Genomic DNA, 17,159 nt, shown 5'->3' with positions numbered 1-17,159 from the left:
TTCCCTACCGACAAGCAGCATCTGTGGTTTCGTCAGTTTGCGGTAAGTATTCTAATTTTTTACTTATATTTTTAATCTTTAATATAAATTTTCTACTAATTGTTTTTTTTTCAGCAAAAATTCAACTGGAATTCCGATGAGACGCTCTTTATCTATCACCACTTCGTTCATAAAGTTATGGACAACTATGGGAAGCAGATCCACGAGTGGAAGAAGAAGTGGGAAATCAACAAGGTTTGTTTTTAATTTATTAAACAATTTTTTAATTTATTAAACTATTTTTTAATTTATTAAACTATTTTCTTTTTTTTTATTAAAAGGTCTCAAAGTCGATAAACAACACGGTCTGGACGGAGTTGTGTGCGCATTGGGATAAGGAAGAGACGAAAGAAACTTCTTCCACCAACTCCATCAACCGCAGGAGCGACCGTAAATGGAAGGGCGTCTTCAAGCATAACTTGAGTGCTCAATCTATTGCCTCTCTGGGAGATCGCATGGTAAGTTCAGTCGCTTTTTCTTCAATTATTTAAGTTTTGAAATTTTATTTTTTGTGCATTTCTTCAAATTTCTAATGTTTCTTTAATTTATGATTTTTTCAAGGAGGAAGAAAATGATGGCGAGCCGGTTGATGATCTCGCCCTAATGAAGAGGGCATATACCAACAAGAAGACCGGCCAGATTGATGACGGTCTTGTGAGGGAAGTGGTCACCCTAGTCCAAACTCAGGTGCAAGACGAAGTGTCTCAGCTTCAAACCGAGGATGACGCTTCGACGGCTTCGACCAACTTGTCCCGGTTTCGAATCAACGAAATCGTTGAATCCGTAAGTTTTTTTTTTAAAGTTCAATTCATTTATTTCTTGATTTAAATTTTGCTATTTCTATTTCACTCGGTTCCAAAGAAGAAGGGACGTTTGGTCGGTTTGGGTCGTCGCACCCGGTCGGTTCCTCCTTCTTCTGCACCACCGCCCTTTGTTGATCCAGAAGTACTTACGGCTCAGTTGAAAGACAAGGATGATCGCATATCTTTGTTGGAGACCCAGATGGCGGCTCAACAGGCGGGCTATGAGGCACAGAGGAGGTTGAACTAGCAAATGATGGAGATGATGCAGAGGATGTACCCGAACGAGGTGTTCCCGGACGTGCCAGACCCGTAGTTTTTTTTTTTTTTCAAAAACTCGGAATGTTTTATTTTTATTTGTACAACTTTGAATATTAACTAATATGATTTTAATTTTAATTTTATATTTTCGAATTTAAATTTCAAAAATTTTATTTAAAAAAAAAAAATAATTTTTTAAAAATTCCGAGGAAATAAACCCTCAGAATAGACCGAGGGACTTGTTCCTCGGAATTTTCCGAGGGTTCAAATTCCGAGGAAATGAACCCTCGGAATATACCGAGGAAATGAACCCTCGGAATATACCGAGGGACATGTTGAAATGAACCCTCGGAATATACCGAGAGACATGTTCCTCGGAATATACCGAGGGACATGTTCCTCGGAATATACCGAGGGACTCATTCCTCGGTATATTCCGAGGAGCTTTTCGACGAACTGGTGGTCCTCGGAGTTTCCTCGAAAATTTGTTTCCTCGGAATTCCGTCGGAAAATTCCGAGGGATTTCCGAGGAAAAAAAGAATTTTTGAGGAGTTATTTCCGAGGACTTGTTTCGTCGGTATGTCGTCGGAATAACGTTATTCCGACGACATATCGATGATTTTTTTCCTTAGTATGTCGCTGTTTTGTTTTAGTGGAATAACGTGTAACTGGCCACAGAGGCAATCAAGCAACTCACGAGATACCAAACGAATTTGTCCGTATATATCACATTTTGTAGCGATGAAGAGATCATATCAGAATATAAGGCTGACATGTGAGAGACGAGAGGACCCGACAAACATTGAATGAACATATATATATATCTCTAGTTACTCTTTCTTACTCTATATATAGAAGAGATTCCGAAGAGGAGGAGAAGAAGAAGCTAAAGCATTGAAGAATGGTTTCTCGGAACAAGAGTGATTCCTCTATGCGTGATAAGTTTCAATTACTTCGTTCAGTCACTAACTCACATGCTGTAATTAGATTCCACCATTCTCTATTTTTAACTTCATTCTTTATATTGTTATGGTTTGTCTCTTCTCTATTCATAATCATAAACCAATTCAGTCATACTATTTATATATGTATCATAAATTATAGATATTCGATTAATCATATTCAGAAACACACACACACACACACACACACACCAATTTAGGGGTGATTCTATCATTTTTATTTTTCATTAAAGATAAAACTTTACTCCTTTTCATTGTATGTAATATACATTTTTAATTTTACAGTGACAACTTAGATATTGACTAACAGGGTCATCTCGAACTTTATATAGACCCTGTTCAAAAAAGAAAATAAGACCCCTTTTAATAATTTGAAATAATTTAGATTTTTTTACAATTATTATTATAATATAAAATAAAAAAATCGTTTTAATTATTTTATATCTAAATAACACAATTTCTAGTTTTAATGCAAATCATTGATCAAATCATTGAACTTGATCATTTGACATTTTTCAATGCAAATCCATCGATCAAATCATCAAATTTGATCATTTTTCTAGTCATTCTTCTAATTTTTTTTAGTTTTTTTACGTTTATTATATCTAAATCAGAAATTATAATCTATAAATATAATAGAGCAAAATTTGGATAGTAGTTAGACAAAAAGCTATATACTCTTTGATTAGGCAAGGCATTCTTTTTTTGCTTGTCGACAGAAGTTGTAGGCTAGTTTTGTCTTATGTTTGCTATATTTTTTTAAATTAAAATGGTGAATAAAATATATCCTCTTCTCCCTATTTATAATCACTAATTGATAATTGTTTGCTAAACATAATCAAATTAGAATACTAACTTTCTATACTATAATTGAATATTCAAACACACATCAACAACTATTTTTTACTTTCAAAAATATAGAATTGATATAAATACTAATTACTTCCTAATTTATTGCATTTTTAGCTGGTTATATAAACAAAATAAAGAATTGTAATTTATATTTACTGGTTATAAATACGAAATTTAAATTCAAATATAGTTATTCTGACTTTCTTATAAATATATGATTTTAAATTTATAACTATTACTAAAACAAAAAAAATATAGAATTGATATAAATACTAATTACTTCCTAATTTATTGCATTTTTAGCTGGTTATATAAACAAAATAAAGAATTGTAATTTATATTTACTGGTTATAAATACGAAATTTAAATTCAAATATAGTTATTCTGACTTTCTTATAAATATATGATTTTAAATTTATAACTATTACTAAAACAAAAAAAAATTATGGATCCTCTAAAATTTTGGACCCTGTTGACTAATATATTTGTTATTTAAATTTTCTTCTTTGTCAATCTTCAACTAACAATTCTTCGTCCCAAGCCATAATGAACATATATTTATTACAAGATACGTAAAAGAGCCAAAATATGATTAGTGAAATGCAAAAATTTCTTGAAAATCCAAGCTCGACCATACCAATGATATCTCATAGTATTTTACAGGAGAGCGAAACATCGATCATAACAGATGCATCAAAGTATATCAAAAATCTTAAGAAGAAAGTCGAAGAAATCAACAATGTGACCACGTCTGAGCAATACTTCTGTGATCCTACCGATCCCATGGTATATAAACGTATATGTACCCTTTGGGTCTTTACGCATTTACATTAAGGAGCTTCAATTGATTTTGAGGTTTTGTACTGACGATAGGTAACAGTGGATACCCTAGAGAATGGATTCTTGATAAATATAACGTCAAGGAAGAATGATGGGGGCATGTTGGTTTGTCTTCTTGAAGCCTTTGAAGATCTTGGACTTGACGTTGTTGAAGCTAGGGTTTCATGTACAGACTCATTTAGCATGCATGCTGTTGGTTCATCAAATGTAAACACACTGATCTACCTCGCCATCATTATATACTAGTCCATACTTCATAATTATCACTAATGATTTATAGATATTAATAATTTCTATATAATCTGAATTAATCCAGAATGATGATGGTGAAAGCATGGATGCTGAAGCAGTGAAACAGGCAGTTGAAGTAGCAGTCAGGACCCGGAGTGATGGACATGAACAAAAATGGTAAAGACAAGCTCAGTGTTACTCTGGATCCTCTCTCTCTATATATATATACATTTGTTTGACCTAAAAGAGGATCTTAGCTAGACATATATTGTGTCTCTCTAATTAATTAAATGTATAAGTGAATTTCTTTGGCTTCAAATTAATAATTAAAATCTATCACTAGTTTGTGAAACATTGTGTATAAATGCAGATCTCGGAAGAACACTTTTTTCTGTCTTCAAATATATATAATGGAGCTAGTTGTAACTTAATTTCTTTTGGTCTCGATATCTCCTCATAATCAAGAATATTTCCCACATTAATTTGATGATAATATATTCATATCCTCCTCACGATCAAGAAAGTTTAGCATTTCAATTTCTCAAATATCATTGTTGACAATAACATCAATGCTATGTGGCCCATGTACTGTTATTGGCGTATTGCCTTCTTTTTTTTCCTTCTCGAGCTTGGTATTATTTTTAGTTTCGTACTTTCATCAGCAACGCGTTTTCTATATATTCCTACAGATTTTGATTTTACTTAATAGTTATTGATAAGTTTTCTGGGCTTCCAACTTAAAACCAATTGGCAATTAGTGTATTGGTCCAAGTCCTTTATATATTACTCAAGTCCCTTTCATATTTCTGATGTGAGATCTTCTCTCTAATACCCTCTCTTGAGATAATGGTGCGTACATTAATCTCGCAGAATCCATCATACCCCCTCCGAAATCATGTTTTATTTTCTATCGATCTCGGCAGAACTGAGCCTTCTATGGGCCATCAGCTAATGTGATGACCGGGCCACTGTTTGGGCCGAATTAATGGGCCAGCGGATTGAGTCCGCTCTGATATCATGATAAGTTTATTTGGGCTTCCAACTTAAAACCAATTGGCAATTAGTGGATTGACCCTAACTCTTTATATATTACTTAATGTCACTTAGAATTCCCGATGTGGGATATATATCCCTAATACCCCTCCTCGAGATGATAGCTCTTATCAGCTAGAAATCTCAGAACATTAAGACAGTTATACTCGGTCGAGCGAGTTAATTACGAACTTTATACCCAGTTGGATAGGGTTATATTAATTAGGGGTGTAGGGTATTTAGGATCTGGGCTCTGATACCATGTTAGATTCAGATTTATTATGGGCTTCCAACTTAAAATCAATTGGCGATAAGTGGAGTGGCCCAAGTCCCTTATATATTACTCAAGTCCCTTATATTATTTCCAATGTGGGATCTTTTCTCCAACACCCTCCCTCGAGATAATGGTGCGTATAACCATTAATCTCGCAGAATCCATCATATACCCCTCCGAGATAATGCTTCTTTTCTAGCTATCTCGAAGAACTGAGCCTTCTATGGGTCATCAGCTAATGGGATGATCGGGCAACTTTCCTGGCCGGATTAATGGGTCAGGGTGTTGGGCTGGCTCTGATACCATGACAAGTTTCTTGGGCTTCCAACTTAAAACCAATTGGCAATTAGTAGATTGACCCATGTCTCTTATATATTAATCAAGTCCCTTATATTATTTCCAATGTGGGATCTCCTCTCCAACACCCTTCCTCGACATAATGGTATATATAACCATTAATCTCGCAGAATCCATCATATACCCTCCGAGATAATGCTTCTTTTCTAGCTATCTCGAAGAACTGAATCTTATGAACTCTTTAGATCTATAAAATTGATAAAAATCTGATTATTTTTTAACCACAAAATTAGAGAAGAAATAACTTGTGAACACAAAATTCTTAGAACACAACTATTTAATCAAGTTTAATTAAAATTTTGTATATTAATAATGATTGTGCTTACAAGATCAATGAATGTTATAAAAAAAAGACAGCTAAAGAACAAAAGGTAAAACGAGGTCGATGAGTTTGAGAGAGAAAGAGAGCTCGAGGTCAGATTGTATATGTGTGTGTATGAAGATATAAATGTATGTTTTCTCTCGTTTATACTCCTCTTAGTCGTTTCAGTTCTCCAATATCTCTTCTTCCTCTTGTACACTCGATCCGGACAATATTCTCAGGGTTGTTCCCATCCTCACTCCCACGATTATCGGAACTATCGGTGTTCTCTTCATTGAAGTCAAACTTTAGAGATCGTCCATTGACTTCGACCTCATTGGTTTTAACCGAATCGGGATTTAGGTCCAACAAAGTTGATTAATGAAGAATTTATCAGAGGAAATAAAAATGTAGAGATTTGGGATATGATAGCTTCAAACACACTAACACATATAACAGCTAATATAGACATAATATACAATATGTGAATTTGATAGCCCATCAAAGACAAGACACTAACACATATAATATTATTTATTTTGTTAAGATACTGTTAATATAAAATACATGACGCTTATGTGGCCCCAAATCTGGGCATCAAATGTATGGTACATATATAGCTCATGGCCACATAATATTATGTAGTTGCAGTTCCAAAATGTATGGAATATAACTCCAACACCCTCCCTCGAGATAATGGTGTATATAACCATTAATCTCGCAGAATCCATCATATACACCTCCGAGATAATGCTTTTTTTCTAGCTATCTCGAAGAACTGAGGTTTTTATGGGTCATCTGCTAATGGGATGATCGGGCCACTTTCCGGGCCGGATTAATGGGTCAGGGTGTTGGGCTGGCTCTGATAACACGACAAGTTTCTTGGGCTTCCAACTTAAAACCAATTGACAATTAATGGATTGACTCAAGTCCCTTATATATTACTCAAGTCCCTTATATTATTTCCAATGTGGGATCTTCTCTCTAACACACTCCCTCGACATAATGGTGCGTATAACCATTAATCTCGCAGAATCCATCATATACCCCTCCGAGATAATGCTTCTTTTCTAGCTATCCCGAAGAACTGAATCTTATGAACTCTTTAGATTTATAAAATTATAAAAATCTGATTATTTTTTAACCACAAAATTATTTTGAAAGCACCCTCTATATTTTCTTGAATTAAGTAATCTTTCTAAGAATCAACGACCCCATAAGGGATAGAGCTTCGTGATCATCATTTCCAGCCAATAAGAGTATATCGGGGTGCCATATTTGGCCATGAGCTATGTACCATATATTTGATGCTCAGATTTGGGGCCACATAAGCATCATGTATTTTATATTAACAGTATCTTAACAAAATAAATAATGTCATATGTGTTGCTTTTAGCCTTGTATAGTGTATAGTAACATAAACAGAAAGGGAAAGGGAGTTTGACTTTGAGCCCGCCCCCACCCTTTGAATGTATCTAACATGAATTTATCACAAAGGAAAAGAATAGAAAATGAGATAGATTTTCAAAAGAGAACTCTTTAGAAACCATTAATTTACTTTATAGAATTAATACTTTTTTGTTTGAAAACATTTTAAGGGTTTTTAGTGATGGAAGTACTCTTTGAATCCTTTACCCCTCCTCAACAACATCCTAACTTTAGAAAATGTTTATAGGCGACAAAATAACTATAATTTCCTTCGTTTCTTTTTATTCATTTCTCGCTCAGAAGGATCCCAAATACTTAAGACCAGCTCTTCTTACAATTTCTTTTATAGTCCATTTTCCATATATTCAGATGGAGGCTTAAATTAACTAAGTCCAAACTTAAGTTTTCCGCTGTCTATCCCCCTATATATTAATTGAAAAACATTACAATAATTTTTTTATACCCACATGTCATCACTACAATTATTTTTAGAATCGTTAGAGAAATAAGTTGGTCTATCTAAATATATAATAAACTTTTTACTAAACTAACCATAAATTTATTATTAATGTTTCTTATTATTTCCTTAAATAAAAATTACGGAATTTTCTAATGTGGCTACAAAATTAATGATTTTGAATAATAAAGATTTGATAAAAATTAATATATTCTATCATATTTTTTTAATTTTAAACTATTAAAATAAATTAAAAAATCACATTAACTATATACTAAAAATTTAGATTTTTCTGTATATTTTATATTTTTGATTTTTAAAAACACTTATAAATTACTAAAATGTTAAAAGTCTTACATTCAAATATTCTGATCAATGGTTTAAATTTTTTTTTATTATAAGATACATTTGATTACAAAATCATATAAGTAGAAAGTCTTATTTAATAAGTTGTAAGATTAAAATATTTTACATATATATAGTTTTAATTAAAATATTTACCATTTAAAAATACATAAATATTTTAGTTTCAAAATTTACTTTAAAAAAATTCTTTTTTTTTTGATAAAATCTTTGAACAAATATAAACAACTGAATTAAAAAATATATATACAAATTAATAAAACTATTAATCACGTAATGAAAATTTTGTTATTAGTAATTTAAAATTTTTGCTATAAAAGATACAATTGATAAAAAAATCATATTAGTATAAAGCATCATTTGATAGATATTAATATTTAAAATATACTATATATGTTAATATCATTTAAATTTAATTATGCACCATATCAAATAGAAAAAAAAATTGTTTGGATTAATAAAATTTATTTATATGTTTGAACCAATTTAATTATATATGTAATAGTTACTATTTTTTATAATTATTTAATATATATTTATTATTTCATAATATGTAAAATATATAATACAAGAAATAATTTATATATAATGTTCATTTCGCGCAAAGCGCGGATCTTAACCTAGTGTTTAGTTAAAAAATTTGAAGATTAACGAAAATCGGGATGACGTGGGTCCAACGTAGGCATGGGCGTTCCGGTCTCCGGGTCGGGTTCTGGCCGGTTCCTTTCGGGTCCGGGTCCTTCGGGTCCTAAACATTTGGACCTAATAGGTACTTATAAATTTTTGGTTCGGGTTTGGTCGGTTCTTCTCGGGTCCGGGTCGGTTCGGGTCTATAATTAAAATAGAGTTATTCTTGGGTTCACCCCCTAGGGTGAACCTCTAGGTTCACCAACCAATAGAATTTCATTATTTCAAATTCGATATCTTTTAAAAAAGGAAACAAAATATTGGCAAGTTATATTATGTTTTTAAAATAAAAAAGTAAAAAAAAAATAGTAGTTACAGAAAAAAGAATTAAAAAAAAAAAATTTAACGTCGTCAGCAAAACACTAAACCCTAAATCCTAATCCCTAAACCCTAAATCCTAAACCCTAAACCCTTGGGTAAACCCTTGGGTAAACCCTAAGCCCTTGGGTAAACTCTAAACCCTTGGGTAAACCCTAAACCCTTGGATAAATCCAAAACTCTAAATAAAAACACTAAACCCTAAAACTTTAAACCCTAAATCCTAAACCCTAAACCCTTGAGTGTTTTATTGTTTAGTGATTTTGATTTAGAGTTTAAGATTTATCCTAGAGTTTAGGGTTGACCCAAGAGTTTAGGGTTTAGGGATTAGGATTTAGGGTTTAATGTTTTGTTGACTACGTTAATTTTTTTTTTGTAACTAGTACTATTTTTTTTTATTTCTTCTTACCTTTTAATTTTAAAAAGATAATATTAATTTGACAATATTTTGTTTCCCTTTTTAAAAGATATCGAATATGAAATAACACAATCCTATTGGTCGGTGAACCTAGAGGTTCACCCTAGGGGGTGAACCCAAGAATAAGTCATTAAAATATGAATAAAATATCCGTAATTTTTCGGGTCCATATCGGGTCCAGATCGGGTTCGGATATTTAGGATCCAAAAAGGATATAACATACCCAAATCCATCAAATTTAGTCGATATTTTTCATATATATCTAAAATTTTGCAAAATAACTTAAATGAAACTATTAATAATTGGAATAAAACATTTTTAACTCTAAATTTTATATTTTAAAGCTTCATATTACTTAGAAATGTTACAAAATAATATCAAACTAGATTAAGATATGAACGCTGCGTGGGATGAACATCGTATATATAAATTATTTTACGTATTATATGTTCTTTTATATATTATAAAATAATATATGTATATATTGGATAATAAAAAATTCAGTAACTATTACGTATATAATTAAATTGGTATGAATACGTAAATAAATTTTATTAAGCCAAACGATCACTTTTTTATTTTCTATTTTATATAATTAAATTTACATAATATATACATAGATAAATAGTATATTTTAATTTTGATATATTTTTAAATGATGTGTTCTACCTATTAGTATCTTTTTATAACAAAAAATATAAATCGCTGGTAACAAATTTTCATTCTGCAATGTTTTTGAAATTTTTAGTAATTTATAGTTTTTATAAACATTCAATGCAAATTTAAAAATTTAAATATTAAGTTGTCAGTATTTTTTCAAGGATTTTATCAAAAAAAAATTGTTCAAAGCAAATTTCAAAAATAAAATCTTTATGTATTTTCTATGGTATATAGTTTAATTAAAATATATTAATATATATGAGACTTTTTACTTACATGATTTTGTAATAATTTGTATCTTGTCATAAAAAAAAAATCATGGATCATAGAAATTTCAATGTGAGACATTTTAAAAAGTTTAAAATATAAATCTTTATAAGGAAACTTGTAGATGTCACAATAAGATTAGTGTCATATCACATTCTATACTAAGCCACTAGGTAGTAACCCGCGCCATGTCCGGAGTGAAATAATTGATTAGATTATTATTTTACGTTGTAATAAGAGATTTGTCGTATAGCTTTTTCAAGGGATGGGCATTCAAGTATTCGTTCGGATTCAGTTGATCTATTCAGATTTTGATTTTTTAGAGTTAGATATTTAAATATGATTTGGATATTTAAAAATTTTGGTTTGAATTTGGTTTGGATTTGGTTTGAACATTGCAGGTTCGGTTGAGTTCAAGTTCGGGTACCTATTTTAATTATATAATGTTTTAACAGAAATCCAAATATACTTAATCTTCAAAATCCGAAAATAAAAATAATATAAAACATAAAATTTTGAATAATGTAAGACTAAATAATTAAATTTACATAAAAATACTTCAATTTAAATATTTAGATAGAGAAAAAAAATATATTTTTGGTATTTTGAACATATTTTGTTATTTTAGATATTTTCATATCAATGAATATCTAGATATAAAATTTAGAATAACTAATATATTTAAGTATACAATTATGTTTTAGATATTTTTGGTATCCAAAATATTTTAGTTTAGATCAGATATTAAACTTTTAGATCTATTTGAGTACTTTTTTGACAACATAGAGAACTATTCTACTAAGAAACCACCGGATCGGAAAGCCAAGCCGGAGGTACGGAATCAACATATAACATAGCTGAAGGAGAACTCCTCGCACCTCGTGCAAGCTTGTCCACCATTGTGTTTTGTGCTTTTGGTATATGTATGATCTTGAAATTAGAGAAGAAATTCTTACTGCGGCAAAACTCCTCCATGTGTGTAGCAAAAGCTGGCCAATCCTCAGGTGACGAGACCATCTTCACCAGTTGAGAACAATCCGTCGTAAAAACTACTTCTGAGAACTGCAGGGTCTTCATGCACTCCATCGCCCAAATCAGTGCTTCACATTCCACATGTAAAGGTGTCAGGCTTCATCTTAGGTTCATCGACCCCATCATAACGTCTTTCGAATCCCTTGCTTGACAAAACCATTCCTGTCCCGTGAAAGCATCTTGTTCCCTCCACGCTCCATCAACAAAGCAAACTCTTGTAAACTCCATTGATTCCCAGTTTTTGACTGGCGGTGAATAACCAGGATGTTGTTGTACCAATAAATGTGCCTCTGCACAAAGGGTTCATTCCACCTCTGCTCTACGCAATATTTCCCGCGGATCCCCATTCCTATTTTGATAAAAAAAAAAGTTTCATTTCTATTCTTCCATATATACCACAAAATCCATGGAAAACAATCTGAATCGTTTTCCTTCGGAACTCTCCAAAACAGATAATCCATGCTAGTGTAAACCGATGATGATGGAAAAAACCCTGAGGGAGAAGGGATCTTTGATAGAGCCCAAGTCTGTAATGCTGGTGGACATTTAAAGAGAACATGATTTCTAGTTTCATCCTCTGCTCCACATATACTACATCGTACTTAATCATTTGAGTACTTAATCAGTTTTAGTTTGTGTTTAGTATTACTTTCAAATCAAGTTTGGTTCGGTTCTTCGAATCCAAATATTTTGCCCAGACTTACTTTCTTCTACTGATATAACGAAAAATAAATAAATGTAAAACTAATATGTTGGGCTTATTTACATACATAATTATTGGACCATACTTTAAGAATACTAATAAAAATGGTTGGACGTTGTGTCAATATTTTTTGGTCACATTACAAAATTAACGTAGTCTATAACCAATAACGTGTACTTTCTTATAAAAAAATCTTGGTAAATATAATAAAACCACGATACAATCGAGTGAAATGGGTTAGAGTTGCGTCGAAAATAATGTGATCTCTTCACTTGGTACATGAATTCTGTTTTTCAATCGATTTCGAGAATTTTATTTTCTTTTAAAGCTTTTATGATTTTTTCTAACAATCTGATTATGTTTCTAATTCTTGGTTTGATATGAAAACTCTATAAAGAAAAATACTACTTGGCTAAACTAAAGATCCAACTTTATGTGTGGCATTTTTCTCCCCAGTTTCCTTAATTCATAACTAATCACAATTATTTGTTGCTTTCGTATGTATATACCTCAACCATGGCCAAGTTCGGCAAAATACAAAACTTTCAATTTCTTGCATTCTCATTCCGTCATTTTAGTTGATGTGAATCTTAATAATTTTATAATTTATTTTTCTCAACAATGATATTATTCAGTTTTTGCCTGGACAGAACTTCAATTAACTAATACAAAGATTAAAAATCCGAAAACTAAAAATGAACTGATTAAAAGAAATTAATATGTGAACACATTAAATTGTCTGCGATAGAGTTAAGAAAATTAGTGTGTGGGCACATTAATTGTTAACTGTAAATATAACATGTAAGCATTCTAAAGTTGAAATGATTGTGAGACTGACACGTGTCAATATGTGTGTGAACACATTTATTGCAAATGCTTCTCCTTTAATATATAAGGGATGTCATCATTTTTTTTTCAAAATCAATGTGTGATGACACATGGCAAATAACTTATCAAATAATGTCCAGGGGATGGGCTACAGGATGGATTTCCATTGATTGTTATTGATCTTCAAAGATTTGCATACATATTTTTATCCAAAAAATATCCTTCTAAGGTAATTTATAAAATTTATTTTAAAACATTTCCAATTTTTTAAATGTAACCAACACTAGTAGCAATGATCCAATTTCCACTCGAAAAAGACACAAGGAGATGATGAATATTTCAGAAATGATAATGAGTGTTGGGTAGTTCATTGTGTGGATGAAAGCTTGCCTAAGCTATTCAGATGATGTTTCAAATATCATTTTCTTCACCTGCAGGTGAAAAAATAATTTCACTGTCCATGGCAACGATAGCGCTGCGCCTTGAAGAATGTGTTGGTAGAGAAAGGATCGTCGGCCATGAATGACAAGCTTCCACCACTATTGCTTACGCTATCCTGCCAAGATAATTAAATTCAAACATCTATGCTTCTTGTTATGGTGTAAGAACATCATAGCTGCTTTTGTTTTCTTTGTATATGTCAAGTTCTTCTTGTTATAGTTTTGAAATAAATGGGAAAATGTTGAAATTATTATTACTGGTTTGTGTAATGCTACGGAATCAACGTGTATTTTTTATTATATGGATTTTAAAAAATTTATGGGTATAAGTCTTATGAATAAAAAAGTAAAGAATTTATACCCCAATAAGATAGAATTACAAAATCAATAATAAGTAAACTTTTTGATTAATAAAGGATTTTGAATAGATTTTAAAAATCTTCAAACCAATAACAATGGAGTTTACTAAGATTTTATAACTCCGTAAACCAATAATTATGGATTTTCAAAATTTTATAATTCATCTAGAATCTATCTACCAATAACCTCCTGCTTTAGCAAGTTTCGGTCCAACATCAGCCTTAGCCTCGACCTTAGAATCAACCTTAGCATCCAGTAACTCAGTCTTAGTCTCAGCTTCGGGGTTTGTCTGAGTCGTGGCCTTAGGATCAACCTCGGATTTAGGCTCAGCTTCAGCCTCCACGGGCCAGTAAGAAGTCTTCTTTACAGTCTTTTAAACTGTTTGGAAAACTGCTACAGGCTCAAGTTTACCTTTTACTGTCACCTAATTTTGTTCCTTTATATCAATGCAAATGACTTTTTTCTGTTCACCCAATACAAATGACTCAATGCCTCGAATTGTTTTATAGATTCTAGAAGGTTTAATATAAAGTACACATGATATATATATATATATATATATATATATATATATATATATATATAATATAAAAGATGGAGTAATATAAAATACACTTGAAATATAAATTTAGAGAAAATACATGATTCAAAAATGTTTAACAATTCCTCATTACCAACATGATTTTAAATCTCAGAGAACAAAACAGTTGTTCAGTTTTCAGCTCAACCTAACTTAATATTCTATGATTAACATGAAATCTCAACTAATTAATAAATAAATATATAAAAAGAGAATTCGTAATGCAATTTCCTGTAAAATCCTTAACTTCGAAATGGGGAATAATCGTATCTAGTTCATGGCCACATACTGGGGGTGATTGGTTGGGTTGTAGGAGCTGACTTTAGCTTTAATATTAATCTTCAGTCTTTAAATCACCAATCATATTTTTATCTTGTTTTTTGAAGTTACAGCCAAAAAATAAAAAAGTGGTTGTAAAAGACTTATTTTCTAAAGCCTCATCTTTTTGGCTGTAGAAAATATGTTGTAACAATCAATTTTAAAGCTACATCAGTTACAACTAAATCAAAAAAATCCTACAGCCAAAATTCTACAGTAAAGTTTATACAGTTTAACCGCAGTTCCACATATAGAGCAAAAGAATCCGTTAGTATAGTGGATTTTGGGCTTGTACATTGACATCAATAGAAATTAGAAAGCGGAAGTGAGTTCAACTAAAAATCCATGAATCCCTCCTTAATAACATCTAACTTCAACAAAATGATTATAGGCGACAAAATAACTTTAGCTTTGTCCCAAATTCTGTTTTCTTTTTCATTTCTTGCGCAGAAGGATCCTAAGTTCTTACACCTTTTATTGTCCAATTTTCCATATATCATAAATGATGCTTGAATGAATTAAGTCCAAACTTAAGATTTCTGGTGTCTATATTTAGTTAAACTGAATCTTATAGAAAGTCGGTACTACATGGGTCGGGCATATTGTTTAGAGAAAACATTTTTTAGTAAATCGGATACATTTCTTAGTTCTTACAACAACAGATAAACATAAGATAATAAGAAGCATTGCAAATATGGATTGAAAGCATCATTACAATCTTTAGTACTTAAACTTGTGGTGGCTTAGTCTCGGCTTCAACGAGTTTCTGTTCAACGTCAGCCTTAGCATCGACCTTAGGATCAACCTTGGCATCAAGTACCTCATCATCAGCCTTACCCTCTGTCTTAGTCTCCGTTTCTGCGAGTTTCGGTTCAACATCAGCCTCAGGCTCGACCTTAGTAGCATCAACCTTAGCACCCAGTACCTCAACAACCTTACCCTCAGTCTTAGTCTCAGCTTCAGGTTTTGTCTCAGTCTCGACCTTAGGCTCAGCCTCGGCGTTAGCCTCAGCCTCAGCCTCCACGGGCCAGTAAGAAGTCTTCTTTCCAGTCTTGGAAACTGTTTGAAAAACTGCCTCAGGCTCTACTTTACCTTTCACCGTCACCTTTTGTTCCTTTATATCAATGTCAAATGACTCAACCCCTGAAATTGTTTTATAGATTCTAGAAGGTTTAGTATAAAGCACACATGAATTATATATGTGTGTATAATAATTAATATAAAATATACTTGAAATATAAATTTAGAGAAAATACCTTCCATTTTGCCTAGGACCCTATTGACGGCACCAACGCAGCCTTGGCATGACATACCAACTTTGAGGACCACGGTCTGCATGTATTGGTAATACATCAAGGGCTTTTCATTAATTAACAATTAGTCAATTAACTTTACGTTTTAATCTTATTTGTACTTTAACAAATAAACTCCAATATCTTAAAAGACCTTAAACTGACACTCAAACGTTTGAAATACAGATGGTGCCCAGACCAATTAATCTATCTCTTCTATTTCATGATTTAATATCATTTAGTTCAAAATATTAACCGTCCATATGCATCGGTTGAATCGGCAGTTTACTAAAAAGTTGATGAACGGCAATCCTATAGAATTGTTAGCATCTTTTGGCAACGAACATGAAAAGACATCTATTGCTTGAAGTCATCGTTGTGTGGTCAATAAGCAGACGTAAAACAAAAAGGAAACAGAGATTAAAAAATAAAGAAGAAAAACGTGAGGTGACAGGCAAAACTACCTGAGACATGGCTACAAGTAGATAAATCGAACCGAAAAGCTTTGATACGAATTAGATAAAAATGAGGAATTAGATGTTTGTTTGTAGAATGAGAAGTAAGATGGTGTGTTCTTGATTATTTATAGAACGCAAGAAAGCATAGATTGCGAGGAGGAAGATGAGGAGATGAAGTTTGCGTAAAGCAAACGAGAGCATTAAAAGTTAGTGCATTACCGATACTAATTCCAATAGAATGAAGAAAAAAAAAACTTTAGGAAGGTTACTAACACCTAACGTGGAAAAAAGACTACCAACTTTTAATTCCATTAACCGAAAGTATATAAGTACAAAAGAATGAAGCATTCATTGTGTGGTCTTGGTGTAACTACACTTGCCTATTTGTAGTACCTTCTGTTTTTTTCATATTCTATTTTCTTAACTTAGTGTACCTAACTACCAATCATGTTTAATGCTAGAATATTTAGTCAAAATCAAGTTTTTTTTGTCAATACTCTAAATCAGTTTTATACCAAATTTTTCCTTGTTAATAAGGTTTGTAAAGAATATCATGTGATAAAAATATTGAATATTTAATCTACTAAATCAGACTATTTAT

General features: G+C 31.6%; 2 protein-coding genes across 2 annotated transcripts; one reads left to right on the top strand and one right to left on the bottom strand.

Moving 5' to 3' along the window:
* The first annotated feature begins 1,852 nt into the window (after nucleotides 1-1,852).
* LOC106399559 lies at nucleotides 1,853-4,389 on the top strand. The gene is made up of 4 exons (XM_013840027.3): nucleotides 1,853-2,079; nucleotides 3,578-3,700; nucleotides 3,788-3,961; nucleotides 4,071-4,389. Exons 1-4 carry the CDS (start codon nucleotides 2,002-2,004, stop codon nucleotides 4,164-4,166), a joined length of 471 nt encoding a protein of 156 aa, XP_013695481.1. The 5' UTR covers nucleotides 1,853-2,001; the 3' UTR covers nucleotides 4,167-4,389.
* An 11,021-nt stretch (nucleotides 4,390-15,410) lies between these two features.
* LOC106402164 (copper transport protein CCH-like) lies at nucleotides 15,411-16,803 on the bottom strand. Its single transcript, XM_013842843.3, has 3 exons — nucleotides 16,565-16,803; nucleotides 16,065-16,140; nucleotides 15,411-15,951 (listed from the first exon to the last, which is right to left on the bottom strand). Exons 1-3 carry the CDS (start codon nucleotides 16,571-16,573, stop codon nucleotides 15,536-15,538), a joined length of 501 nt encoding a protein of 166 aa, XP_013698297.1. The 5' UTR covers nucleotides 16,574-16,803; the 3' UTR covers nucleotides 15,411-15,535.
* Between the last annotated feature and the right edge of the window lie 356 nt (nucleotides 16,804-17,159).

This window comes from Brassica napus, chromosome C4 (assembly GCF_020379485.1).
Source record: "Brassica napus cultivar Da-Ae chromosome C4, Da-Ae, whole genome shotgun sequence".
NCBI classification, from domain to species: Eukaryota; Viridiplantae; Streptophyta; class Magnoliopsida; order Brassicales; family Brassicaceae; genus Brassica; species Brassica napus.
Note: the sequence above shows the minus strand (reverse complement) of the source record. Positions and strands in the feature narration are given on the sequence as shown.

Bases quoted from the DNA above. Each gene is read 5' to 3' on its own strand.
- LOC106402164 (XM_013842843.3), bottom strand. The intron at 15,952-16,064 runs GTATTTTCTCTA...AAACAATTTCAG, and splicing joins GGTCCTAGGCAAAATGGAAG to GGGTTGAGTCATTTGACATT.
- LOC106399559 (XM_013840027.3), top strand. From the start codon at position 2,002: ATGGTTTCTCGGAACAAGAGTGATTCCTCTATGCGTGATAAGTTTCAA. The intron at 2,080-3,577 runs GTAATTAGATTC...AGTATTTTACAG, and splicing joins CAGTCACTAACTCACATGCT to GAGAGCGAAACATCGATCAT. The intron at 3,962-4,070 runs GTAAACACACTG...GAATTAATCCAG, and splicing joins ATGCTGTTGGTTCATCAAAT to AATGATGATGGTGAAAGCAT.